Source organism: Haemorhous mexicanus, chromosome 2 (assembly GCF_027477595.1).
Source record: "Haemorhous mexicanus isolate bHaeMex1 chromosome 2, bHaeMex1.pri, whole genome shotgun sequence".
NCBI classification, from domain to species: domain Eukaryota; kingdom Metazoa; phylum Chordata; class Aves; order Passeriformes; family Fringillidae; genus Haemorhous; species Haemorhous mexicanus.
In genome coordinates this window covers 103,888,215-103,915,215 of record NC_082342.1, presented here as the reverse complement: position 1 = coordinate 103,915,215, position 27,001 = coordinate 103,888,215, and the positions used below count along the sequence as shown (strand labels likewise).

At 43.4% G+C, this 27,001-nt stretch overlaps 1 protein-coding gene and 1 long non-coding RNA gene across 2 annotated transcripts; one reads left to right on the top strand and one right to left on the bottom strand.

Moving 5' to 3' along the window:
- The first annotated feature begins 3,048 nt into the window (after positions 1-3,048).
- LOC132324307 (uncharacterized) lies at positions 3,049-4,244 on the top strand. The gene is made up of 2 exons (XR_009485568.1): positions 3,049-3,177; positions 4,194-4,244. It is a non-coding gene; the product is annotated as an uncharacterized LOC132324307 (long non-coding RNA).
- A 15,599-nt stretch (positions 4,245-19,843) lies between these two features.
- TMSB4X (thymosin beta 4 X-linked) lies at positions 19,844-21,513 on the bottom strand. The gene is made up of 3 exons (XM_059839772.1): positions 21,367-21,513; positions 20,680-20,793; positions 19,844-20,308 (listed from the first exon to the last, which is right to left on the bottom strand). The coding sequence occupies exons 2-3, from the start codon at positions 20,777-20,779 to the stop codon at positions 20,274-20,276; spliced, it is 135 nt and encodes a 44-aa protein (XP_059695755.1). The 5' UTR covers positions 20,780-20,793; positions 21,367-21,513; the 3' UTR covers positions 19,844-20,273.
- Between the last annotated feature and the right edge of the window lie 5,488 nt (positions 21,514-27,001).

Sequence of the window (27,001 nt, the reverse complement as noted above, 5' to 3'; positions counted from 1 at the left end):
CCTCTTTTCTTGCTCTGGGCTAATGGATTTGTGGAAATCCTAACCTTGATCTTCCTTTTATTATCACATTTGGGATAAACAAAGAACAATCCAGTGATCTGCATGTATCTTTGAAATAAATAATTTTTAATCACTTCCTCCTTGATTTGATACAAAGATAGTGTCTCTATGGACTGCTGCCTTTCTCTGAATTCAAGCTCACAGCAGCAGAGACATGCAGCGTCCTCTCCTCCTTCAGCAGCTGAAAAGAGGTATTGGCAAGCCTGTGCTGTGGGGAGCCGAGTCACTTCCTTACCATGTTTGGCCAGAGAAAGAGATTGCACCAAACACGGAAGCACTCATCATTGTGTAGTTCAGGAAAATATTTCAAGCATCTCTTTTGCCTTCCTGCCCTTTTTTTTTTTCCTCTTTGGTAAAGGAAGATGCATATGCTTCTGTGTTACATCGTTTGAAAACAAAAGGCTGAGCCGACTCAGACTTGTCTCAACAGTTTTATTTGACCAAGTAGGATTCTGCAGATGAACTGAAACTGGCTAAAATGCAGTGCAAGCTTCAGCAAGCGCCTCAGGGCACTTACTGAGCAAAGTGATGGAGGACCAAAGCATGTCCCTGCCTAAGTGAAGTTATACCACAACTGATAAAAAACCAGCTAGGGTATGAATGAGATTAGGCATGGAGCAGGAAAGCAGGTACCACTGAACAAAAGGAGTGCTTTAAAAAAACTGTTGTTTCAGCACTCTACATGAAAATTAAATTAAAATGCAGTTATTTTCAAGTAAGCTCTGCTGGGGTGTGTGCTACTAGCTGGGTATTGATTTTAAAGGCTATCAAAGCTGTTACTTTATGGCTTTTTTTTTTTTGGTCTGTCTCATAAGAGATCAGTGTCTCAAAGAATTTGTATTAGACTCCCACCCTGGGGGCAGAGTGCAGATGAGTGTCTCTCTTGGTGTAGGCAGTACCCATGAATGTTTATGAACACCCTGGGGTGTGCTGTCACTCACTGCTGAGGCATGGGAATGTAGTGCAAGTACCTACACCACATGTGGTGGGTTTTCCAGTGTGAAACAGCTCAGTGAGTGCACTCAGAGCGGAACACTTGGTCCTCCAGGTTTGGCTGGCACCACTGAGCAAGTGTGCAAGGCACAACAGGCTTCAGACTGAATTGTAGGGATCTAAGGAAGGCTGAAGGGTGCCAAAGGGGCTACCTAGGTAATGTTCCACAGGTTGCTCAGGAGGGAGCAGCTCTGGAGACAGGGATGTCTCTCTTATCCTGAATGGGTGCCCATACACCTCCAGTCCCCCGTGAATGCCTCCTGCCCCAAAAGCAATGCCTCCAGCAAAACAGAGTGCCAGCATGACTGATTTGCAGGAAATCAGTGGTTTTGCTTTCAACACACCTTACCCCAGCAGCAGGACAAGTTCTGCTGTGGTGAGAATGATCTGACAGCAATGTGCCCAAGGCATACAGCCCTTTTGCTCAGCTGCCTTGTGCTGGGCTGTGAGGTGCCTCCCTTTGCACAGCCCTACAACTGCAGCAGGAAGTCTGCAGCAGAAGGAAATCCATCACTTTCCCAAGGACAGTGCCCCACATATGTTGTGGCACTTTGTTTTTTTTCCTCTCACAGGATGGAGGCTTCAGAGGGCGTGCATGTTGCATTTCTAATTTCAAAATCCTCAAGGAATTCTCCTCTATAGGACTGGTTATGCCCTTGTCACAGGCTCGTGGTGCTCCCTCCCAGGCACGTGAGCAGTGCTGGTGAGAGCAGCCATGGGAGCAGGATTCCCAGAGAAACATTCTCCCTTGATTACTGTTCAGCAGGGCAGGGGCTCAGTGCCTTACACTGACACACCACAGCACAGGGGGTCAGAAAAATCCCCCTCTCTGGGAAAGCAGTTGATCCAGCTTCTACCAGGGAAGCCTTTCAAAGGCAATTGAAATGAAAAAAGTGCCATTCTTCATTATTAGTAATAATAGCAACAACAGCAGCAACAGCAGACTGCATTCATCATTCTCTCCCCTGAAAAGCTTTTAGCCTCATCTGCCTTAGTTTTTTAATTAACAGCATCTGGGAAATTAGAGCTTATTGATTCCCTGGGTTTAATCCCATTCCTTGGGATTCAACAGGGGTATGTCATCACTCTGTGACTGCAGCTGAATTGTAGAGCAAGCCTGGTGGCACTCCACCTCTGCAGATGCTCATGGGCTTCCTTCAGAGGCCACCTGCAGAGCTCCAGAGCCTGCCCCAGCTGTTGCTAGAGACCAAAGGTGTGCCTCCAGGAGGAAAGTTTAAGAATTGTCCTCTCCAAGTCCCTGGAATGAGAAACAACAGAGCAAAGATCTTTCTCTGATCACCATTGATCTTAAATAAGGACAATATTTTCTGGCAACTATCCTGAGAAAATGTTGAATTCTTCATTTTTCCTAGTAGCAGTCTACAGAGAAAGGGTACTCCTGTACCAAATCTAGGAGTTTCCAGTCACTTCAGAGCTGGCTCTTTCCTCTATTCCCAGCTGGCTGCTATCCCACTCTGAAATCCCAAACATTTTCAGAGGATGCAAATAAAGATTCCCACCCCATCTCCTCACAAACCTCCATGGCACCCTCATGGCACAGAGAAGTATACAGCTGGAAGGGACAGGACAGCCTGACTGCTGCCTGTAGCTGCTACTCTAGTTGATACTCCTAGTAGTTAATAGTACTGCTGCCTGTAGTATTAGCTCCTGCAACTTATCTGAGATCATATGCCACCTCACCTTTGCCACTCTGAGGCTCAGTCTGGCCTTCTGCCTCATTCAGTGTAGCCCCAGCCTCTGAAATTCATGAGCAGCTTTCCCTCCTTTTCCTGTTTTTTGCACATTTCCCCCTTGCTTCCTGTCACACTTCAGTGCTCCCTGTGCCTGAGAACCAAACTCTTGACAAATGTCACTGGCAGTTACCACCACGAGCATTAGACAGCTGAGGTTAACCACCAACCTCTGTTTGCATGCCACAAGCACCTAAAAGATGAACAGCAGCACTTTCAGGGACAAAATGTTAAAAGCAAAGACTTTTCAGTGTCAGTGGCACCTCCCAGTCCTGTGATCACCCTAGGGGGTGGCTCAAAGCCTGCTCCTGACCACAGCACCCGTGGAGGTTTCCCAGTGGAATTAAAGAGTAAGGAGACCCGGGAGCACCAGGTACAGCTGTGTGTTATTTGTGCTGTCTTTCGCTTTCACTTCATGATATCAAATATTACTCAGTTTATTGCTTGACGGACTGACAGTCACTCTGCGTGGCAGCTGGTGACTCAGTGGCAGTACCCTGTCTGTGACACTGCCATGGTCACCTTAGCCTACACCCACAGGCTCAGGGATCAAACTGACATGGGGGATGGTGGGAGTGAAAACCTTGCTGGGCAGAAGCTACGACACTCACTGAGCACCTACTTCTTAGCCTCTGATTCATCTTGAAAACAGTGCTGCTGGACCCCACAATGCTCACACAGCTGCTTGTCCAGCCAGATGTCACCCCTTCACCCTCACCCTTGCCACAAATGGGGTGAGGCAGAAGTTCTTCCAGACAAGAAAAGCCTGACTCACGTCACTAAACACAGCCAACGGGACAAGTTTCTTCCTTGTCTGCTTGACATCCATCCAGCAGCAGAGCTCTTGAACCAGTGGCCAGAAGCAGTGTCTGGGTTTAAGGTGTTGCTGTATGATGTGCCTGATGAAACTGGCAGAAACTACTTCAGGGTCCCTTAAATTACCCACGACTCAGGCATCTATGAAGTCATGCCCCATCCCTGTTTATCTTCTTTTATAATTTTTTTATATATTGTCTGATAATGTGTCAGCTCTGTGTTTTATTATACTTCCAGGTCAAGGGTTTTGAACCTATTTGTCATTACCTAGTGTAATAAAATAAAGTCTTCCAGCTTGACAGCAAAAAATGTTGGTTTTCAGTGAGGATTTCAGTATTCTTTGTGACATATGTAGTTCTCCAGATGTCTGAAGGCTTATAGAGTCAATACAGGCTTCCAGCATTTATAATTAACAGATTACATGTGTCTTTCTCCCAGCATGTCTGAAGTTCCTTCTTCATGGCCTCTGACTCCATTATTTCACGTCCTTCTCATATGTGAACTCTTAAACCTAATACTTAAACATTACCCTGGCTGAGATAGTATTTTTGGTTTATGTTTTATTCTGCATAGCTCTGGAAAACAGGACTGGAAAGAGTTTTGAGAGGTCATGAGAGAGAAAAAGAGAGAGAGAGAGAGTGAATTCCAGCCAAATGTCTCTTAAATGACGTTCAAATGGTAAGTGACTCTGCAAGCTCACAGCATTCTGGGTTCTGGGACAAGGGTATCTGCAGAAGGAAATAAGTCAAGGACACTGGCTGATACAGGTACAGGCTTGGGTTTGCTGCATCAAGCAGGAAAGCTTGAGCTTCTTGGATATGTGAGGTCTCTGGTGGATCTTCCCTGTTTCAGACATTGGTCAGAAGGAAGTCCCTGCCACTGGCAGTGAATTAATGGTCACCATGGGACTACACAGGGAAAAAAATGATCCTAATACATTGGGTTAAAAGGGTGAAATGCAAATAGTACATGTGTTTACCTTAATATTTTCAGAGGTTTTAAATGCTGAAAGTTGAAGAAATGCTTGGTTGTTTGAGGCTGGTCTACCTGTGGTCACTGCAGGAGGGTACAGTTTCACATAACAAGATATGAACACAGCTGCAGTTGTTATGTGACTGCATATTGCCCACCTGGTGCAAATAATGCCAAAATAGTCACCACATTGCCAATATTAATCTCACTGCTTGGAGAAAAGCAATGACTGGCAAGCCACAACCAAGTAATGCATTACAAGAACCACTGCAGCTCTGATCTGATAGTGCTAGTCTAGTAACACACCCAGTAAAAGAGCAGGGAAATAGTTCATGCCATGATGATCATAGGATATAAATTATGTATGGCTTCAGCTGCCCTGTGCTCATGCTATCCCCTAGCACACAGCTGCTAGTTCCCTGCCTTCATAGCGTGTGTTAAATTACTATCAAATCATTTCGTTTGCAAAGGAGGTCTTTGGGTCATCTGCTCCTACACTTCACCCAAAGCAGAGCCAAGCTTGCATTTGGATGATCAGAGCCCTTGGAACTTTGAGGACCTTTGGTGATGGAGGTCCCCTCTGCTTCCAGTGTTGACTGTCCTGATTATCATAAGCTTTTTTCTAATATATAGTAGTTGCAGCTTGTAGGTGGAAAGACTGGTTGTCTCTATAACATCCCATTAAGGCTGGGTTTGCTCCAAGATGTACAAAGCCTGATGCTCTTGCAGTCTTTCCTCTTGTATGCTCAAGTCCCTAGTTGCTCTCAACTGGACTTGCTTCCATATGTCAATAAGGTTGTTGTACTTAGGAGCCCCCCAAAACATTTTCCCAGCTGTAGTTTCTAACGCTCCATTGTTTTCAAACTTGTAAGCTCAAGAATGATTAATCTATTTATTTAAAGGAAATAAAAGAAAAAGTCATATAAGGGCACAATCCCTGGGCTGTCTTTGCATTTAGCATTAGACAGATGGCTCGCATTCCACCTGAGTCTCTGGAGGCAGATGCAGCCCAGATCTAAATGAGGAGCTGCTCAGCTGTGGCCATGTCAAATGCTGACCATATGTCACAATGGCTAGTGTCAAGGGGAAGAGGGGAAAACACAGCTTTACAATCCTGCTCAAGTGTCCTGCAAATCAGCAACAGAGTCTCTTGTACTGTCTCCTGTTTGCTGTCCATCTTAGAAAGACAAGTAAATTTTCTGTCATCAGCTGTCAGGCAAATAAGTTCCCTCAAAGGATGAAAGTCACAATACATAACATCTCCTAATGGCTCCTTCTGGAGTATGATCCCCTTCACATGGGACCACAGAAGCAGAAAAGTGTCACGGGCCACTTATAAAGCAGTAAACTTCATTTGGAGGCAAGAATGCAAGCAGTAGCCCATATGGAGGTGAGTACAGGAGGATGGGAGAGATGGCAGCAGTTGCATACAGCCTGGAGTAATGGAAAAACTCAGACTGGTGTCTGTCTTTTAAAGGAAAATGTTTCTCACTGTTAACTGTATGGAGAGCCTCAGCTCTGTACTCACTGCTCTGCATAAGCATTAGTCCTCCAACCTCAGCTAAATTAAATGCTAAAACCTCACCCAGCCATTCCAATAGCATCACTCAAGATGCATCCCAGGGTCCCATTTCTAAAAATGCTACACAGCAAACACAAAATAATACAGTCAGTACATAAAAATTCAAAAAGCATCATCACATCAATATTGATGAGCGCCATATCGCTTTACTACTTGAATAATACAGAAAAAAAAAAAAAAGGTAATTGTTTTCAAACTACACTACTGTAGGCAGCAATGTCTATTAAATATACCCAGGTGTCTGGACAAAAGTATTGGGAAAAAGTACATTTGGAATGTCCCACAGACTTACATGGTTATCTTTGACAGGCAATCTTTGCAGTGCTCATCAAGGTTCAGAGTCCATTAATGTGTTTTACTTTGGGCACTCAGACTCATACACTGTCTTACTAGACAATAAGAAAATTTTAAATTGAGCTGGACAAATATCTAGAAATAAAAAGCAATGGGTCTAAACACACTATTTTATACTTCTGCCACAAGTAATGGCCAGCAGTTGTACCACAGAAACGACCGTCATATCAGTGCTGCCCTGGTGGCAGTCCAAAAATAATTGTACCATTGCTAGGCATGACTCAAGAAAAAAGAATTACTTTTGTAACTGGAAGGAACCAAAGGGCACCACATCCATCTGCTTGCCTTATGGCAGGCTCAGTTTGCTATTTATCGCGAGTGGCGCGGTTGGATTCCAGCCCCTGCAGCTCGCACCTCCGCTCTGCCCCCGGCCGGGAGCCGGTGCGGAGCGAGCCGGGGCTGCCCGGGCGGTCACCGCGCGTCGCCGGGTGCCGCTGGCTGCGGGGGAGTGCGGCTCCAGGAGAAGCCGCTTCTCAGAGGGTGCAAATTACATGCTTAGCAGCCCGGAGAAGGTGCAAAGCACACCCCACCGCGCTGTTCTGGAGTCAGCTACGCTCCTTCCCGAAGGCTGCCCCCTCTCCTTCCCCGCGGAGCGGAGCCCTGCATGGCGGAAAGGGAGCGGCGTGGCAAACCTGGGAGGGAACAGTCTAAATGCAAGGGAACATATAGCTGCTGAAACTGGAATTACTGTCTTGGTGGGAGGTTGAGAATAAATCTATCATACTTAGCCTCTCTTTCAGCTATTGCAGAGCCGGGCATTACATCTAACAATGAACCCAGCAGGTAGCATATAGGAACGATATGGCCTGAGGGAGCAGCCACTCTGTTGCTCTTACAAGTATTCTCGGATGCTTCTTTATATAGTTTTATAATTTTTATTATATATATATATATATAATTTCTTTATATGGTTTTAAATTTATAGTTATGTATGCTTACATAACTAAACTCATTATTTATGCAAGACTAGAATCCCAGATTCTTCATCTTAACAATAGCCAAAAGAACAAAAATCTTGCTGACTGTTTAGCACCTTCAGAGAACAAAGTAAGGAGGAAAGTGGGAGCTCCCATTCAGCTGACACGGAAAGATGCAGTGGCACTGCAGGCACATTGGCTTCACACTGGGGTTTCCAGCTTCTGTTTCTGCCGGAGGGCCCCAGTCCTTCTCACCCTGCTTCCCTCCCACACCTGACAGAATCAATTCCTTGCTATTATGGAGACACCCATCTGTTGCTTCAGCTAATGAGTACAAAACTGATAGGAAAGCTTCATGTAAAAACTCACCAAAATGGGAATACATGGGCTAGTTTTTGTCAGAAGTAATACAATGTCATAAAGTAACTGGGAGTTTTGCTAACTGTGAACAAAGGGGAAAAGTAGAAAGGATCTGAGAATGTCCTGTAATAAAAAAAATGAGCTGAGAATCTTATGGAGAGACAAAAATTGACCTAGCTATACACTGAAAAAAATGCCTATACTGAATTACCTACTGAAAATGTGAGGTTATTTTTATTTCCCAAGCCACCATAATACCTGCAGATCACAGTGCACCTGAAAGACTGTGGTAGACTCCATAGGATCTGCTTTTTAAAATTTATCCTCAGCCCAGTTTTTAAGGGCCCAGTCCTTTAAGGATGACTTTACAGAACAACTGGAGCTACTACCAAAAGAGGGGGTTTCAATGCACACAAGTGTTCAAACAAGCTGGATTTTTTTGCAGATCTGTCCCCAACTGTGGATACTAATTGATTTCCAAAAGCTGACATAAATGTAATGTAGAAGATAGTCCAGGTACTCGGGCCAGTTTGTAGTCTAAACATGAGAAAAACATGAGAAGTGGCAGCATAATTAAGATTTTTTTTTTTTTTTTTAAGAAATACCAGTTGTTGATGCTGTTAACACTCTGAGCACATTTCCTAATTACAAGATATGCACTACAGTCCCTTCCCTCAGTCTGTTTGCGTGGGTGCTCTGGGATCCTTCACTTCAGCACTGGAGTCTGCCCTTACAAATTAACACAAAGGAGCAGAGTGTGAAACTCTGTAAATCAGGAAGCGTAAGGGAATAAACTCAAGGAGAAAGACAAAACAGGAGGAAAAACTATATTCATAAAGGCAGTATGGCTAGGCAAATGTTACATTGAGTATATAAGGCTATATATTACACTCTAAATGCTTCACATAACTAAATATTCCATACTCAGAACTTTTAATACTCTGTGTAGATTACATATATGTGGTCCTAAATACAGAACTCACTCAACACATGAAATACCCCTGCTAAAACAATTGCACGGGATCTAGGGGGAAAAGCCAAATAAAACTATCAGTTAGATCCTTTTGTATGGGAGATCAGCCATTCACACATTTCAATGTTCTTTTAAGTTACTGGAAGAAAATCAAGACAACAAGATGTTAATGACAGTTACAGACCTTGATATTTGGTCCATTTCACGGGGGATTTGTAAGAAACATATTTTATAATGTGTTGACTAAGACTGCTTTCCCTAAAGTGGGCTAAGCTTCTGTACTTTGACCATGAACTCCAAAGTCACAATCAACCAGATAATATCCATAAATTGCACTTTTGTAAAGAGGAAACAAGGCACTGCCCTGTCCCAAATTTTATCTTCAAAATGATGGAAATTCCAGTTATTTTTTGCACCTGTGGAAATTATATAGAAAATAATTCTAATACTGAATAATACTGCGTAAGAAAGGTGTGCATTTGTATGGTACAAGCTCCACTATTGCACTAAAAAGACTGAATGTTTACCATTAAGGTAAACTAACTAGAAAACCCAGAGGGTGAGAAAACACAGGTGAAATTAGAGGCTTTTAAGATAGCACTGAAAAAGGGCAGTTATTAATTTCCAGTCCTGTGAATTTGTTGCTGAAATATGACTTCCTACTGTGAAACAGAATCACTGGCCACAACTGAGAAAGGAATTAAAAATATCATAATGAAACCATTTCATTTAATTTTCATTTAATCCTCATCTAGTCATACCTGCTTTCTGAAAGTATGCATATTCTTGTCAATTTAGCTACTGACTGAGTTAAAAGTGTGGGGTTTTTAAAAAAATTGTCATTAAGGGATAATGCATGTATGATTGAATTGTCTGAAAAGCTAAGAAGGATCATAGTAGGACCTAGAGAAAATAGAAGGTGGCATCTTACGTGTCTGTTGAGTTCCTGATTTTGTCTAGCTCCAGACAAACACTGAAATATGAATTAAATACTTCTCTAAGCAATGATAGTGCAGCCTCAGGCTGCCTCCTTATTTTGATGGGTGTGTTTTGGGTTGCTGAGGGACGAGGAAGAAAAAAGGACTGCTCTTGTACAAGGACCAGTTTCCTCAATCTTGAGAGACAGGGATGGAGATGAGGAGTGCGGGTGGTGGTTATTCCCACCAAAGGAACATTCTTTTGCTTCTGCTTGTAGAAAAGTGTCTGTGTAGGCACCTTTGTTTTCCTAACCAAATCTAGTAATTTCAGGCAGTAAATGATGTGCAAAAGACATATAAATTAACGGTTCCTCCAAGCTCAATTTGCAGAGCCATCCATGCTCTCAGTCCAGCTGAGTATTTGAAATTGAACCTGCAAAAAAAAAGAGTGCTCTATTAGGCTGGTTTGGTGATCTAACTTTTGTACAACTTGAAAGACCAAAACTAGCAGACAAGGTCCCTTTTAATGTCAACAGAGATGTCTGAAGTAGCTAGCTGCATATCTCCTTGTTTGTTGAGATAGAACTAAAGCATATTTTAACATAAAAAATATTTGTCAGCTTGGTCAAATACATAGTAACTCTTAAAATACCACCAAGAATGTTATATGCAAATTAAGAGACAGTTTTTGTCTATATATACATATACTTTTTCAAGTGTACACTAATAAATGGGATTCTGCAAACTTTCACTGCAGATATTGAGTGCATTATTGAGTGCTGTAATGTTTGAATGTTCAGAAGGGCAAAAGTATGTTTGACTACCTTGCTGGAAATCCTGTTTTGTGTGTTAGGAAGGAAAGTCTGTGTGTGATATGCCCCTTCTAGGCAAGCTATAAACTGTGGATAAATTGTGCTGGATTTGTAATAATGGCCTCACTACTGTCAAATGCAAAAATAGTGGCTGTAGTTAGCAAACAGTCCATTACCAGATTAAAAATCTATACACTGCATCTATGGAAGAAGCAATTTATGAGGGCCCACCAACATATATTCATATCATAAAGGATAATTTCTCAGACTTCATTACATCTGTTGAAAGAATTTAGAATGTATGGCTGAAATTCAACATGGTGCTATAAATAATTCACATTGGCAAAGACCATAGCACAGGCCTTGATCACAAAATTCATTGATTTATCTGCACAGAGAACAACTGCCAAATCTTTGTTCATTGGTGTGGTGTTTACTCCTGTGATTCGTCCTGCTGGTTACTGCCACCCTTTCTCAGCCTGGAGCATGCCCATCCCATAAAATTCCTCCACACAGGAGTGGACAAGGGTGTAAACTGCTAGTGATTGCTTCATCATCATAAGCTTGTATTTGTTCTCTCTGGTGGCCCCTTTTCTTTTAAGAACAATAACATTTTAGAAAGATACCATGCCTGAAGACACCTGTGATTAAGGTGCCCATAATACAGCAATGATCTAAGCTATATTACTTCTGTAAAATATCAATTAAAAGGAATTTTAAAACATGCTAACTACTGCATGGTGCTCCAGTTTCCTATCTGCCTTTAATTCCACATGCATATTTGAATACTGTTCTGTGTGAAGGATGATGAGTGAGATGTTCTGTTCCAGGAGAACCAGTGCTCTGGGTAGAGCCATCCTTGCTGTCTCTGGGCCAGCAGCAAGTAACAAAAATAGCAAACTTTTCAAGATCACTTACCAGAGCTGGGCATGAGAGAATGACCCTCTCCCCCTGCCCTCTTCTAAAGCACTGCACTGAAGAAAGTTGCCAAGGGCCAGGCTCTTGCTGAGACTTGCTCCTGTCCTGGACATAATCAGCTGAAGTCATGGCTGCCCTTCCCATCACCTGAGGCTCCATTTTGTCACCTGCACTGGGGTGGACTCTCACAAAATCCTGCAGAAACAGCAGTGGTCTTGGCTGCTGAGTAAAACAGTGATCAGGGCTGCTTCTCTAAGGAAGGTCTTGAACGAACAGTTAAGCCTTTTTCTCTCAGCATTTGGAAACACACTCCCCTTGGAATTTCATTTGTTTCTCTGTGTGTGTGTGCACTATAAACAAAAGGTTCTCACATTCATTCAGGCCAGTTTTGCATCAAGCTGAATCCTGACCAAGAGCAAAGCTGTCTCCTCTCCCTGCTGACTCCAAAGAGAAGCAGCAATGACTCACTGGTCTTCACATGGAGATTTCACAGGTTTGCCTTAGCATATATGCCAGTTCCACTACATACAGCCTGTTTAGCTTCAGCACTGCTGACTAGAAGGATGTACAGCACCTCCACATCCCTGCTGTGCAAGATAAGCATACGGTACTGATATGAAATGTAATTGATTTTACTGGCACAGCCTGTCCTGCAGCTCACAGGCAATAATCTCAAATAATTTAAAGGAATCAGTAATCTGCTATTGAATTGCAACTATTAATATGTGATTTTTTTTTTCAAACACCCCAGTGAACTATTTGCAATGGCTTCCTTTCTTTCTTTGTAACTTCAGCCTCCTTCTTTCTTTCCCCTTCCATTTATATCCTTCAAATATACTTATGTGAGCACTCCTGCAGGATGACATGTAAAAAAAAAGCTATACCAAGACATAATTACACTGGCACAGCTAACAGAAAAGACCTAGATGTTTCAAATGTCAGAAGATCTGAAGATGTGTGGGCTGGATTTACAACACTGGTATGTTGCCACTGGTAACTGACTGCATTTTTAACCTCCCCACTGCTGGCTAGCAGTGCAAAAAAGGATAAGTCCAGGAATTTAGCCCTAGAAATAAACAAGCTCATTACAACCCTCTAAAATTTATTGTTTTGAAGCCGAGACAAACAAGAGGAAGGATTGTATAAAGGTTAGAGAGGAGCTTTTTCTTCCTGACAGGCAGCCTACGCAGCACCTAACCTTTCCAGTTTGCTGGCATGCAGCTGTTTCCTCTGCTGGATCACCCGTGAGGACCAGTTTTGGTCACTCCATATAGATGGGAAAGGAAAGAGTGAAGCTTTTGCTGGCAAAATTTTAAAGGCACAGCCATCTCAGGCAAAAGATACTTGATAAGAGTTCCACTGTCAAAAAGTTGGCAGAAGTCTCCTGCTGGGAGTGAGCAATTTGGAGACACCAAGCAATCTGACAGACTATTAGACCATATAGTGGAGTCAGACACATGATCTGAAGCAGGGAGCAGTTGCTGATGGGGTGTTACACCCACAGCTTGGGTTTGATAAGTGAGGACCAAGAAGACCAGACTTCTTGGGCACATAATGGTGGTATTATTAGGGTGCTTATCTAGATGGAGGAGGACAAATTTAGGGCAGGGTTCCATGAAAAATTAGAATATGTGAAAGGAGACAGTGAGAAGAGAAAGCCTTGAGATATGTGATTGCACTTCATATGTTGTGCAAAGAGGGGGGGATACTCCCATTCCTTCTGAGAAGTGCTCATTGCAACAGAGTCCAGGCCAGGAGGCCCCATACAAGTAATATCATAAACTGGGGAGAGTTGCATGGGACTAAAACGATGTTTTTACCCTTAATTAGACACTCAAATGAAAAACAGCTTCATGTCTAGAAAATTCACTGAAAGGAAGGCAACCACACCTGCTCAGCACCTTGGCGTTTCATAGGGACTTCAGCAAGGAGGGAAATTTCACTGGAAGGTGTGAGCATTCAACTGCTCCATTACTGTTAACCCTAAATGTGCATTTAGAAGTCTTTTAGGCAACCAAATTAAAAACTGTGTGAAACCATTCCTGGTCTCAAAACACTACTTGCTGGTTTTTTCATGATCTTGGAAAGAGCAAACTGTAGATGTCACAGCATTGCCTTTGCTAAAAACAAGCTCTGTGCCTATCAGCTCACAAATTCCAGCTGAGAATGATATAGAAGAGACAGCTCTACTCGTGCTGCAGTGCATGTGATTTAACAGCTCTTCCATTTAAAGACCTTTAGGAGTATGCCAGTCTGTTCCCAGTTTTAACCTTTAAAATGCAGCAAGGACTTCAAGAGCGGCTTTGGCATTTCTCAGTGTAACCCACACCTCCCACATGCATCAGGGATGACTTTACAAGCACAGCACCAGGGAAGCAGACATGTATGAATATGTACAGTCTATGGACCCCTGTAAAGGGATGCATATCTCCCAGAATTTCACCTCTATTACTCTTGGCATCATTCTAACTCCTCATGCTGAGAAGTGGTGTCATTTTTAGCCTCATTAATTTTCAGGGCTTCCCCTTCCCCCCTCCACTTAATGCTGGCAAGTCAGCTACCACAAGTAAAGCAGGCAGCAGATTTTTCTGTGTCTCTCAGAGTGGTAATTAAAGTTGCTAAAAAAATAATTTAAAAAAATTAAAGAAACGTGAAGTTCTTCCCAGGAGCAATGTTCTCTGTGTGATCCAAGCATCAGCTGCTTTTGTAGTTACGAGCTATTGAGATGAGATTGTCTGGGATCCATCTGTCCTGCCCCAACATGTCAGAGTCATGGGGTATAGCTCAGCTGCTAGGAGATTTCTTATTCCTAATTCATTTTGAAACAATACTGTGGGAGCAAAATCATTGATGCCTTCATCAACTCAATTTCTTGTTTTGTTTGCTATTGCTAGGGAATAGAAATTTTTGTATAAAGCTGATTCATCTTTTATTGCTTTCTCATGAAAGTAATTTTTTTATGCCCTCCATGATGACTTTTCATGGGACCTTCCAGCCTTTGGTGTAATGTAAGGACAAGATTGAAGAGGTAGGCATCAGGTCCCCATCAGCCAAAGCCTTCATGCAGGTTGCAGTATCCTTAATCTAGTAACCAATTTCTTTAAGTAATGGATTTGAGCTGTTTGCCCTGTTCTTTGGGTGCAAAGCCATCACTGGGCCAGGACCAAAAGGTTATGGCTGGTCTGCATTCCAGCCTAGTACAAGTAGGGCTCAAGCATTTTGTGTTACTGCTCTGTGTGGCTGAAACTTTGTGACTGAAGTGAGGGGAAAACTGAATTGAAATGTTGGAATAAAAAAGTCTCTGCTGCCCTGGGGAGTGCTCTGGGGCTGCCCCTGGGGCCCACCCTGTGACACTGCCAGCAATGCACTCCCCAGGGTGACACTGTGGGTGACCTGCCAACAGGTCCCCCTTCACAAGAACCCAAAATGGTGTGAGTAAACCTGCTGTGAGCCTGGAGGCTGCTCAGCCTGCTGAAGATGGTTTCCACTTTGGCAGCGTGAATGCCTGGGGTCATGTCCACTTTTCTGTCTGAGGATGTCACTCTGCAATGGCCTCTTTTTTGCCACTACTGGTTCTCACATTAAACATCAAGAATAATGTGCAGTGCAAAGAATGGACTATTTTATTCACACTGCACAGGGGGTCAGTGGCATTTCTCAGAGGCAGTGTCCAGTTTAGGTAGAAGGATGAAGAATATCCCTCTGTTGGCTCAATTTTCTTGTACAGACCACATGGTATAGAGCAGGTGAGGGAAACTAAGATGCATGAAAAATTAATCCAGCAAATTATTTTTTCTGATTATTATGTGGCTCCACAATTCTCTACATTATCTTATATCAAAAACCAGCTGACCAGAAGGCTTTAAATTCAAAAAGTTCAAGTGATGGTTGAAGAAGTATTTATCAATTTCAAAACATTTAAAATGCTATACCTGACTAATATAAACCATATTATATATAGTTATACGTCAGATGGAAAGGAAGCACCATTATAAAAAATAAAGCATAAAGCAGTATCTATGGAAATGTGCAAAATATATTAGGTAAGATTTGAACCATCTGAGAATCTGAATTTCATACTTTTGGTCTGTAGAGTAGATTTCAGCGATTTGACTTGTTTTAGAGACTAGAACGTTACTGCAGTAGTTTCACACCACTAGAAGATACTAGGAATAACTAAATTGCTCATGGCAGGTATTATAGAACACACAAATGCATTCCTCTTCTTGGTTTGGTGTTTGTTGAGGGAAGTTGTTTTGATTTTTGGGGATTTTCTTTCCATTTTCAAACATATCTCTAAGTGTAGTACGTGTACTGAATATTTGACAATAACATGCAAACAAAGAGCACTGCAAGTGTCTGTTCATGGAATCTGCAGTGTCTAAAAATCACATGAGATTTTTTCCAGGCCCAAATTTCAAGCCCATGACCACATACCAAAGATAAAATTATGAGAATTACAATAGTGGGGAAAATTTTCTTCATCACTGAGAAGTCTTTGGTCAATATAATGATGATTTTTGGTTTTTTTTAACAATGTTTTGATGGGAAACATGGTGAATATTTGGGGACTATTCAAATGCTGGAAATGTTTTTAAGTTGGAGTAAATCCACTCACTCAATTCCAAAATATTGCTGAAAGGAAAATCTGTGTTAGGCAAAAAATAAATCTAGAGCTATCAGAAAACCTGAGGTCACAGGAATTGGAAATAAAACAAAAATCCCATATTTAGTCATCTCACTATGCCATTCTTTGCATATTATTATGGCCTGAAACTAAGGCTATAGGGCTATATTTGACCTTGCTTAGCCATCAGTATCCACTTACTGTGAGGGAGAAGTGGTTGCAGAACCTCCAAGTTGCCAATTCTCATAACATTGCATGAATCTTGTTGTGCCTGACAGTTTTCATAAAGGACAAGCTCCATGAGACTGAAAAATCTCCTGAGAACTCCAGTTTTTGATTACAAGGAGAAAAAGCGATGTTGTAATCCTCATGACTGTAGAAACAGGAGAAAAAATTATCTTTGCTCTGCTCCCAATATGCTAAAAGCTCATTAACCCAGAGGCAAATTAAGCATCTCTGGGAACCCACCATGTTTAATTTTTTTTTTTTTCCTTTCTAAACAGGAAGAAGAGGAAGTCAGAGAGGGTTCTGATATTTTTAAAACCTAGTAAAAGCAATATTGGAATTCAGGTCATTAACTTTAGCTGAAAACAGAGAGAAAAACAGACTCCTGTCATTAAGCCACAGAATTTTGAAACAGGTGTATGGTAAAGCACAGAGTGATTTTTGGTTTTTTTTAAATCACTATATCATAGGGACACTGGCAAATGAAACTGCCAGACAGCATACAATAATGAATAAATGTTGTCTGCAATTCCTTTCCTCTGAATTAACAAAATAGCCTGTTTTTATAGAATTTGATTGCCTTGCCTGTTTGAATTGAAAATGCACAAAGCTGGCGCATCAGAGGATCTCACAGAGGGACAAGCCTGACATGGGTTGCTTTGCATAGTCATCTTACTGTATATCAACAAATAAGCAAGAGCTGCATTTTTTATTTCTTCGCACCCATTTTAGTATCAGCCCCGTGGAACTATTGCACTGAACACTGTATCATGTGCTCATTGTGTTTTATATGATGCTTGGAGTAGGGTTCCTCATTAATAAAATTCTGCTGTGCAGCAGATGTATGTGGCAGCCATATATGATCACAATACACAATAGGAACTGCTCATTTCTACACTGTTTCTAGGGAAGTAAAGGGTTACCAGGGGAAGTGGTGCTTTATCACACATTCAACATTGCACAAAAATAGCCTAGAAGACCAAAATGCTTACACTGAAGTCTCCACATTTCTGTAATTATTACCACAATGATCTATTTTGGATACGGTTAGCATATGCTTTCTGTCCAATATATGTATAGTTAATGATATCTGGGGAGGTGCATGAAAGGGAGAGAAAATCTTCTGAGAAATACTGAGAAAGGAAGAATTTGCTTCAGTACTGGAGGGCAGAGCTTCTCACCACATCACCTCAGCAGAGCTGCCTCTCGGCTGGGGGTGGGGAGGCAGCAACATCAGACACCATAAGTCTCATAGGGCTGGCAGACTGTGCCTGCACTGAGTGTGAGATCAAAACCCATATGTTTCTCTTTCTAATGACCCTTTTTCATAACCAGGTTTTGGGCTGTTGTTTTTTTATTCTTCTAGTTAATTTGTGGATGATGAAAATTTGTAGACTGACTGCTGAAGAGACTGATTTTATTAACAACACCCAACACAGTCCTGAGTATTACAATCGATTCCAAGCCTTGATGTTTCACATCATCAATTGCATTGCCATGAAATAGGTGTCAGATATGACCACCTCAGTACTGCCTATGCAAAGCATGGCAAAGACCTGCCACATTTTTATTTGATTGTATGAAAAGAGCTGAACAAGGAGCAAAGCAGGGGATGATTGACCCCAGTCAGTAATCCCTGAATTTGACCTGGAAGAGTTTCTTCAGAGTTGGTTTTGTAATTTTGTTCAGTCCTTGATGGCAGAAACAGTAGTAGTGGCTTTGTGCCTTATCTCCTGAAAACAGATCTGAGCTTCACCACCCCGAGCTGCAGTTGGTGGTACCCTTTGACCAGCACTGATCACTTTTGATGTGCAGTTCTGAAGTCACAGGCCTCATTACTCATTACATTTTTGCTGAACTATGCTGTATTACAGCATGCACTTTCATTGACTTACACGGAGCTGTGTATACCTCATGCTTTGCCTCCCTCAAAAACCTTGCTGTGTTTTTCCCAAGCGCTTGCCTCTATTCCTCTGCGCACGTGCAGCTCATACTGTACACTTCTGCACCAAGTCATGTCTCATCCCATGCTACCTGATTAGGATCAGTAGCTGGAAGTTGATTAATTGATTTTTCAGAAACTCAGCTCATAACTTTCCCATCTTTCCCATTATACATGCGGAATAAAATCAAAGTTTAAACAAGCACAAGAAATGGTTCATTTCCTTCCTGAACTCATCACCCCAAATTACTGTGAAGCTCCTTATATGACACCAGGACTTCCCAAATTTTCCCATGGACTGCATCAAAAAATCTCCAGCTTGAACCGAGATTCTTATCAAACATTCAATTCTGCAAGTTTTCCCCTGCTGGGGGGCTGGGGACTGTGCCCACAAGCATGTGGCACCCCTCTGGCTCCCATCTTCTCCAGAAGCACAGACATCCACCAAATCTCCAAGGAGAGGAGCCCCATTGCCCTCAGTGGTGCAAAACCAAGGACAGCTTATTGTTGCAGTCAGATGCTTTTAGGAAGCAGTGATAGGATGAAACCCCAAGTCTACGTGACCCCACCAAATCAGCAGCCTCAGCAAAACTCAAGCTTCCCCAGAGGGACTAATTTTGTTTTATAGGAACTGGCTGAAATTAATGCAGCCTCAAATCCATATGATAAAAGTAAGGCACTGCAGAAGCATGCTCACCACCCTCCTACAGGTTATCTGACAGCATTTTTGTTTCCCAGAATGATCATTACTCACTCCATTTTGATGAAATTCATGACTACTAAAGACAACTCCTACTGATCTCCCTGGATCACAGGTTTTACCCGCAGTCATTTGAAGAAAAATAACCAAAAAACCATCCCAGGCCCGAAAGACTTGTCGTAAACCAGCAATGGCGTGCGGCTATTTGCATGCCAGATTTATTATGCTCTTTATTTTATAAGTTACCACAAATTTTTTTGTCCCCAAATGGTCCAATTTGAATTTTTAAGAACACTGTAGCTCTATAAACTTTGAAACCAGTTCTTAGGATCAAGGAGACTGTTACAAGATGTTGTTCAAAACATGAGCAACATAGTAGCAAAATTATTTTTGTTTCCATGGGAAATAAAATAATTTATCACCAACCACCAAATTCTTTATGAAATGCAAAAGCTTATGTTCAACCTTGGACTTAAAATTCAAGTTACAGCTTCCTTTAAATACTGTATCAAAATAACAAGCCTTAATTATTAAACAAACTAATTAGGGGTTTATACAACTGAGGCTGAACCTCTGCAACAGTACAGAATGGTTCTCAATAAAAGAGCTATGCTATGGGTGGGGCAAAGCAATAAACGCTGCCCGATTTTTTTGCCTTTATCAATCTCTACTTACAAGAAATACTTAAAGGAATATACTCACATGGTGAAAAATTATAAGATATGCAATTTTTTAGTGAAATTTGTCTAAAAACTAGCTTCGAGGATCACAAGTTTATGTATTGGTGAGCACTCATATTGAAAAAATGAGAATGGTGACTGATGTTTGAGGCATCTCCAAAGGTGTTATAGTATCCTGTGTCTCAGGCTCTTATGCTTCTTATCCATTGATATAGTTCTCCAAATAGAGGACATAAATACCATCCAGGTTTTAAAACATTTTATTTGCATATTAAAAAAATTGTGCATTCCAATAATTAAAATCATTTGAACAAAAAAAAAAAAAATGGCACTCGATTAACTGCATTTTACAGCTCGCAGGACCTTGATACAGCTTTGCATTTATTCGTGTGTTACTCTAGTTTACTGTAGTCCCACCCAAGTTCTTCTTTCATCATCAACATGCAAGCTCTTTCATGCCACCAGGACCAAAGCCAGACAGGCAGAGGGAAAGGCAGCGCCTTCATTCAGTGTCAGTAGTTCTCTCTATTCTTTTGATGTGAAAGGGGCAGTACAGTCATTTTAAACTTTATCCAACCTCTTTGCATCTTACAAAGTTAAACAGCTAAAAGAAGTAAAATAAGAAGGCAATGCTTGTGGAATGTACAGTGCATAATTTGGAAGGGCAGATTTCATTACGATTCACCCGCTTGCTTCTCCTGTTCAATTGCTAAAAGGGGGGGAAAAACAGAAAAGGAGAAAACAAAATGAAAATCGAGAACCTGATATGCATTCACATGACAATTGCTATAAACTGCTAAAATAAATGTATATTTTTAGCTACAGATCAAAACAGGGTGTAGATAATTGTAAATTAAGCACTGCTAGGCGGTGGGTTCAGGTTTTTGCTGTCTAGGACAGACGTAGCCGTGAATCCTGCCTCCACCCGCCGCACCCCGGCTCCCGCCTGCCGCCCCTCTTTGTCTCCTCCCGCCTCCCCCCCTTCATCCTTTCCTCCCTCCCTCCCTGCCCGTCTCCCTCCTTCCCTGCCTGACTCCCTCCCTCCGCGCCTGCTCCTCCCTGCCGCCTGCCCTCACTCACTTTCTTTTGAAGGCAGTGGATTTTTCTCTTGCGTCTCTGTCTTCTTCAATTTGGACTTGTCAAATTTCTCGATCTCAGCCATGTCTGGTTTGTCGGACATGTTGGCAGGTGTCTCTGCGCACGGAGGGGAAGAGCCCGTTACCCCCGGCCAGGGCTGCCCGGCGCCCCCGCGGGGCCGCGCCCGCCGCACCCAACGCGGGGACCCGCGGGAGAAGCACGCTCAAGCTCGCTGCAAGTTAAAGGCTTCACCCCCGACATATTTAAAAAATAATACTAATTTTTGGGAAGCCTCTGCATAATCCAGCATCCCAAGCGTTGCGGTTCGCCGCCAGCCTCCACCGGGGGCAGGTCCCACTATCTGCGTGCTGCGGAGTACAATAGAGGGGACGCCCCGGCGCTGACCGCGTTTTTAACTCGCTAAAGGAAAAGTAATTTAAAATATAGCCCCGTGACGGCAACAAAGCCGCCTTGCGCCTAGCACGCCACAGCCCTGCAGCAGCGCGCCCTTAGACAATACCCCCACGCGGACAATAGCCCCCCTCCTTCCTCCTCGCCTCCCTCCCACCCCCCCGGACAAAAGCCCCCACGCCCTGCCCTGCCCGCAGTCCCCCCCCGGCAGGGGTGCCGGGTTCATGCTGCCTGTGCCGAGGGACCCGGGGGGGTGGCTGGGGGTGCGGCGGGACCCACCGGTGTCGCCGCGCGGTGATGCTCAGTCCCGCCGCTCGCTGCTGCCGCCGCTCCGCACGCCAGTATAAAGGGCGCTCGCTGGCGGGGCGGTTTTATCCCCGCGCCTATGCAAATGAGGTGATGTCATTTTTGCCGCTTTCCGCGTTTTTCTCTCTCTCTTTTCTTCTTTCCCCCCTTGCTTCCTCCCCCTCCCTTCTTCGCCCAGCCCTCCTGCTCCCCGCGCACACGCGTACACGCACACAAAGCTACACACACACACACACACACACTCACACACACACACGCACACTCACACGCACGCACACAGACACGCTCTGAGACACAAGCACAGCTTTCAGCTCGGCTCGGAGCCGAGCATCGCCCCAGTCTCCTCGGTTCCTGCCCCGGCGGCCACTGCCCCTGGCTCCCGGGCCATCGTCCCGGGTCTGCTGCGTGTCCGGGGCGGGCCGGACCGGGAGCTGAGACCAGGACAGAGGCAGGGACCGGGACCAGGGCAGGGGCAGCCGCCGGCCGCCTCCCGGCGGCGGAGGGCTGTGCTTGGCTGGAGCCGGGCGGTGGCTGTGCTCCACGTCCCTGCGTGACGCTCTCCTGGTTGAGCAATATCATCTCGCTGATAACGTTACTCAAATGTCGGCATTTAGAAGGAAAAGCCGAAACCCTCGTCATTTCAGAGCTCCGGGAGCTGTCGCCGGCTTGCCCCCCAACCCCCCGCTGCCTTTGCATCCCGATGCAGGGACAGCAAAATCCCATTGCTGATGTCGCTGCACCCCTGCTGCAGTGGAAGGAGGGAACCACCCCACAACGCCCCCAGGCCAGGCTTTGGTGCCGGGCCAGCAGACAATGGCTCTGGCCAGATGCCGCCGGGCCCAGCCTCCCAGCCCCGCTCCCGAGCAGCGGGGCGGCCCCGGCCTGGCGCCGCCCGCCCGGACCAGTCTGCCTGTGTCCGGAGGGAAAGAGGGCTGGGACCAGGGCTGGGGCCGAGAACGGGGCTGTGGGGGCCCTCGGCTGTGTCTGGGCTGCTGCCTGCCCCCGCTGCGGTGTTCCAGGTGTGCTCAGCGGCTCCCTCGGCTCGGGGGATTCAGACAGGCAGCCCCGAGCAGCAATAGCTCCCAGCCGCAGCATCATCTGTCGTGGTGGGCAGCTGCTCTAGGGGAGGGAGCAGAAGAGAGGAGAGGATGGGACGCGTGATTCCTGTTTCTGCAAATACGGCATTGGGAAATAACTGAAGTGTTCACGTGAAAGAGCCGAGAGACGCCTGGGGGAGCATGTGTGTGTGTGCGTGTGGCTGACTGACACGGAGACGGGGAAATCTCTGCGCCTTTGTCTGGCAGCAGCTCTGCAAAGGCACACTCGCTTTCGAGGTCTGAGGGGGTTCAGGAGCAGGCATGTGAGAATTCATTTAATTTCTGCTCCTTCTGCTGTACCTGAATGGAAACCACGGAGCGTTTTTCTCCGTGCTCCTTGCCCTCCTTTGATGTCTTATGACATCAAATACCCCTCCAGCAGGGTATTTGATGCAAGTGTGATTGATGTTGAATTAAAAGCCCTGAGTCACAAACAGTATTAATACATGCAAGGAGAGCTGTCAATACATTTCAGTAAAATCCCTGGGGATGCTGCTTTCTCTGTTTCATGGTTGTCCTCTCCCCCTTGGCTGGCTATTTTTCGTAGCATTTCCAGAGCTATATTTTTGAGGAGGTAAAATCTTGTCCCCATGGCAATCCCAATAATACTTTCTATAGTAAACCAGGATTTCCAGTCAGCCCACAGTCTTTCTAAAGTCGAGCTCCATTGCATTTGGAGATGTGTACAAAGTCTAGTTTCCTCCTGCAGTGCATGACCACCTCCAAAACTGAGATGAACATGGTGTGAGTCAGGAACTGCGCAAGACTGAAGGCCAAAGGAACCTCTCAGGAATGCAAGGACCAGGAATAGATCATATAAATTAGAGATATTTACATATTTTCATAATAATGGCATAAAAAAAAAATTCCCAAGGCTGCCTCTGCTAGCTTTTGAGCAAATTCTGTAAAACGAGGTTATGGCCGTTCACTACTTTGATGCTTCAGGGCATTGGACCTCATGACAAGGAATTGTGAAATTTCCCTGATGATCAGTTCATAAGCACCCCCAATGATGTTACAGACCCAGACTTTTCAGTTTTGCAAAAGATTTTCCTGATTTTTAAGTGAGAGTATATGTAATATAAATATTCTTTAGAATTTTTCTCCTCTGTGGATTCACTAACTTCTCACAGATTTGTCTAAGCAAGTCAGTATTCCCTGACTTCACTGCAGGAAATGTTCTCCTGAACTTAAAGAAGAGCGAATGTTTGTATGACTGGGGTCTGGCTTTTTTTCAGAAACTGCTTGTCCAGTAGCAACCCTGCTTTCTTTTCTTCTACTCATTTTGTGACAGAGCCATGTATCCCCTAAATCAGTGTAAACCAAAGCCTTAGATGGAGCTTTGCTGCTATGTACAAACCAGACTCCACTGCTGAGCTTAGATTCAATTATAGCTCTGAGATACAGTGACAAAAGTTTTACTCTCTTGCTGTTTCTCTGCCTTCCTATACCTTTTTTCTGGCGGAATAATACTGGGGCAGTCACAGTACCTTAGTGTTGTTACATGTACCTTCCATACAAAGGCAGGATTTGATCTGGTAAGCGAAATGAGTGTTGCTGCATTTTGGTGGCAAGAGGTCAGCTAATTTCTGTAGAATTAAATCCTCTCCATAATGGGTTGCATTAGTGGTGTAGCTAGAGAAATTGCACACCTCCTTGTCCTTTTATGTTTTCTTATGTTTGTTATTAATTGGAGAATGCAAGGAAAATACGTGTTCATGCAAAACCGTCAATGTTAAGTAACTTCTGAGGACAACAAAGCACACTTAAATGGGATAGAGCTGCCATCCTCAAGAAATGTCCGAGGCCATGATTTGTAAAGGATAACTAGCCTAGGAACTCTTGGTTTGGATATTAATGAGCTGATTTTTTTTTTTTTTTTTTTTTTTTTTTAGTGCTTTATGGAGTTTTATGTCAGCAGTTTCTTCTTGTGATTATTTAAAAAAAAATTCAAGTCAGTTGAAAAAGTCAACTAATATTTGGTGTTGTAGTACCCTGCTAGACGTGTCCTCTATCAGTCATTTGCATGTTAAAGGAAAGCACTTTTCAGCACATTGGTGATGCCATTTGCAAGGAGGAAATTGGACCCTTGCTAGCAGTTTTCCCCCTAACACCTTTAAGGGATGAACTAGAACAAGGCAGCAAGCTCTTTCTTGCCTTCTATGAAATTCATATTGCAGGAAAGGTAGTAACTGCTAAACCATAGTTCTTGCATCTCATTTGTATGTTCAAATTTGAAGCCTTATAAAAAACATGAACATTTCTTCAGGTAAGTACTTTTGGATCCTCTTTGCTTAAATGTGATATGAGACTTGCTCAAGGCCATGGAACAGGGGCTTAATCTGATATTAGCAGCTGTCAGTGGAAATGTCTGTATCTCAAACTCACTTCAGTGGACTTTTCCTTGAACTATATCTGAAGAATGTTTTGAAGCATGATCGGGAGCACAAATCTTCTAACCTTACGCTTATTCTGCCATAGAGTTTATACATTTATTTAAAAAAGAAAAAAGTAAAAGACCATGCAACACCTATGTGATAAAGCTCCCAAGGTTAATTCCCATCTCAACTTATTATTCAAAATGGGATTCTAGGCACATAAAATGACTAGTAAGCTAAAAATAAACTCTATGCAAATTTCTCCATCATATGGGAAATAAATTAAAGAAAGGGAAGCCAAGTGATTGTTTTCCAGGTCTCAGTTTCACATGTGAAATCTTCTTTTCACATGCTTGACTCTCTGAGAGAGGATGCTTCCTCTCACTCCATATACTGCTAGAGGAAACAGGAGCTGGCAGTGAGCCCGAGAGTGTAAGTGAAGAGACAATCCCTTTGGGCAGTCGCTTTCTGCACTGCCTCCCTGCCAACAGCAGCGGGGTGTTGACAGTGACATTCAGGGCTTGGGTGTTCAGTTGTTCAAACACCAGAGCACAATATTTGTGGTGTGCCACATTCCACCAATTGCTACCGACAATTACAATTAAAAAAGGATAATTGATTCATGGAGCAACGTTTTTAAAAGGAGAACCTTCCCATCCCCCCACCACTCGATTTCAGAAGAGGGATTACAAAATGCTTGTCATAGCTGGACAGGTTCTGGTGCTAATTGGCTTCACAAAAAGTGGCATTTCCTTTTTTACAATGCTTGACAAAAGGGGAACTTTGCAACAGGTCATGACTTTCAGAAAGCAGCGGAAGAAAAGAGAAGCCAGGCTGGGAAGCTCAGATTGCTGCACGGGAAGCGAAATACCCTCCAGTAGCAGATGCTCCTCTCCCACACCAATCTGCCTGACTCTGTTTTCCCTGCCTTGCTATACCTATACACAATAATGAAGTGTGCTGAGCCTTTATTTAATGCACAAGGAAAGCTGTGACAACGCAACAGTTTGGAAGCCAGGCTATTCAAATCCTGCAAGTGGAAGGCTGCCTGCATACCATCAATAACAAGGCAAACAAGATGAGGGGGCCTTCAGCTGTCATTTCTGGCTCTTCAGGGATGCTAAGAATTTTTTGCCATCATACTCTGAAATTTCTAATAAATGGAGAAGAAGCAAGAGATGTATGTCTCAAAGTTTCATAAGGATATCTAAGTTTGCAGGGAACCACCAGACTTCCAGTTACTTGTTATGTGTTTTTCACACAGGGCAGGTAGGTACATGGTTTAGCAGTGGAATTGGCAGTGCTGGGTTAATGATTGCTTTTCACAATCTTACAGGTCTTTTCCTACCTCAGTTATTGTATGATTCTATATGTAAACACTATGTTTGAAAGCTATCTCTAGAAACAGTGATTGAGTTGCAAAGTACCTGAGTGAACTGAACACAATACCTTAGCATATCTCCTGCCTGAAGAAAAGCATCTCTGTGCCAAAGTTTCACAAGTGCTTGCCATCACTTTCTGAATTTTGCAGCAACTTTCCTCTCATTCATGAGTAAAAACAATAATTTTGAAAGCGTGTAAATGACAATATCAGCATAATGCGTCACAAAAGCATGATGAATCATTTCTCCTAGTGCAGCTCAGCAACCCCTTGTTCCCTGCAATGCTAGGTTTCTCCTAAGCAAAAGTGCTAATTTTATGGCATGTGTATGGGTGTCAATAAAGATTACGAACAGAAATCTCAGGCAAAAGAAAAGACTGTATTTTCATGCCATCATTGAATATGAGTTTCAATGCAAAGGTAAAGCTAGATAGGCATTCGAAATACTGTGGTGTCCATTCAACATACAAAAGACAAGGCAGCTATTCTTATCAGCTTTCCATTGAAAAAGGAATGACCGAAGTAAACACAGAACGAAACAATGACTAATAGCGTCAAATTGCCTAGGCTATTGTATGGGCTTTGGCAGTCCCCTTGAGGATTGCCAGTCCACTTGCTCTCAAGAAACAGCACAGAAATAAGGAAATACCTGTCAGAGACCACCCCTAGGATACCTACATTGCATACTGTACTCTTGGATGAGTTTCAGAGTGATAGAATGTACCCAGCATCATTAATTAGGTGAATTATGT

Bases quoted from the DNA above. Each gene is read 5' to 3' on its own strand.
- TMSB4X (XM_059839772.1), bottom strand. From the start codon at position 20,779: ATGTCCGACAAACCAGACATGGCTGAGATCGAGAAATTTGACAAGTCC. The intron at 20,309-20,679 runs GTGAGTGAGGGC...CCCCCCTTTTAG, and splicing joins TCCACTGCCTTCAAAAGAAA to CAATTGAACAGGAGAAGCAA.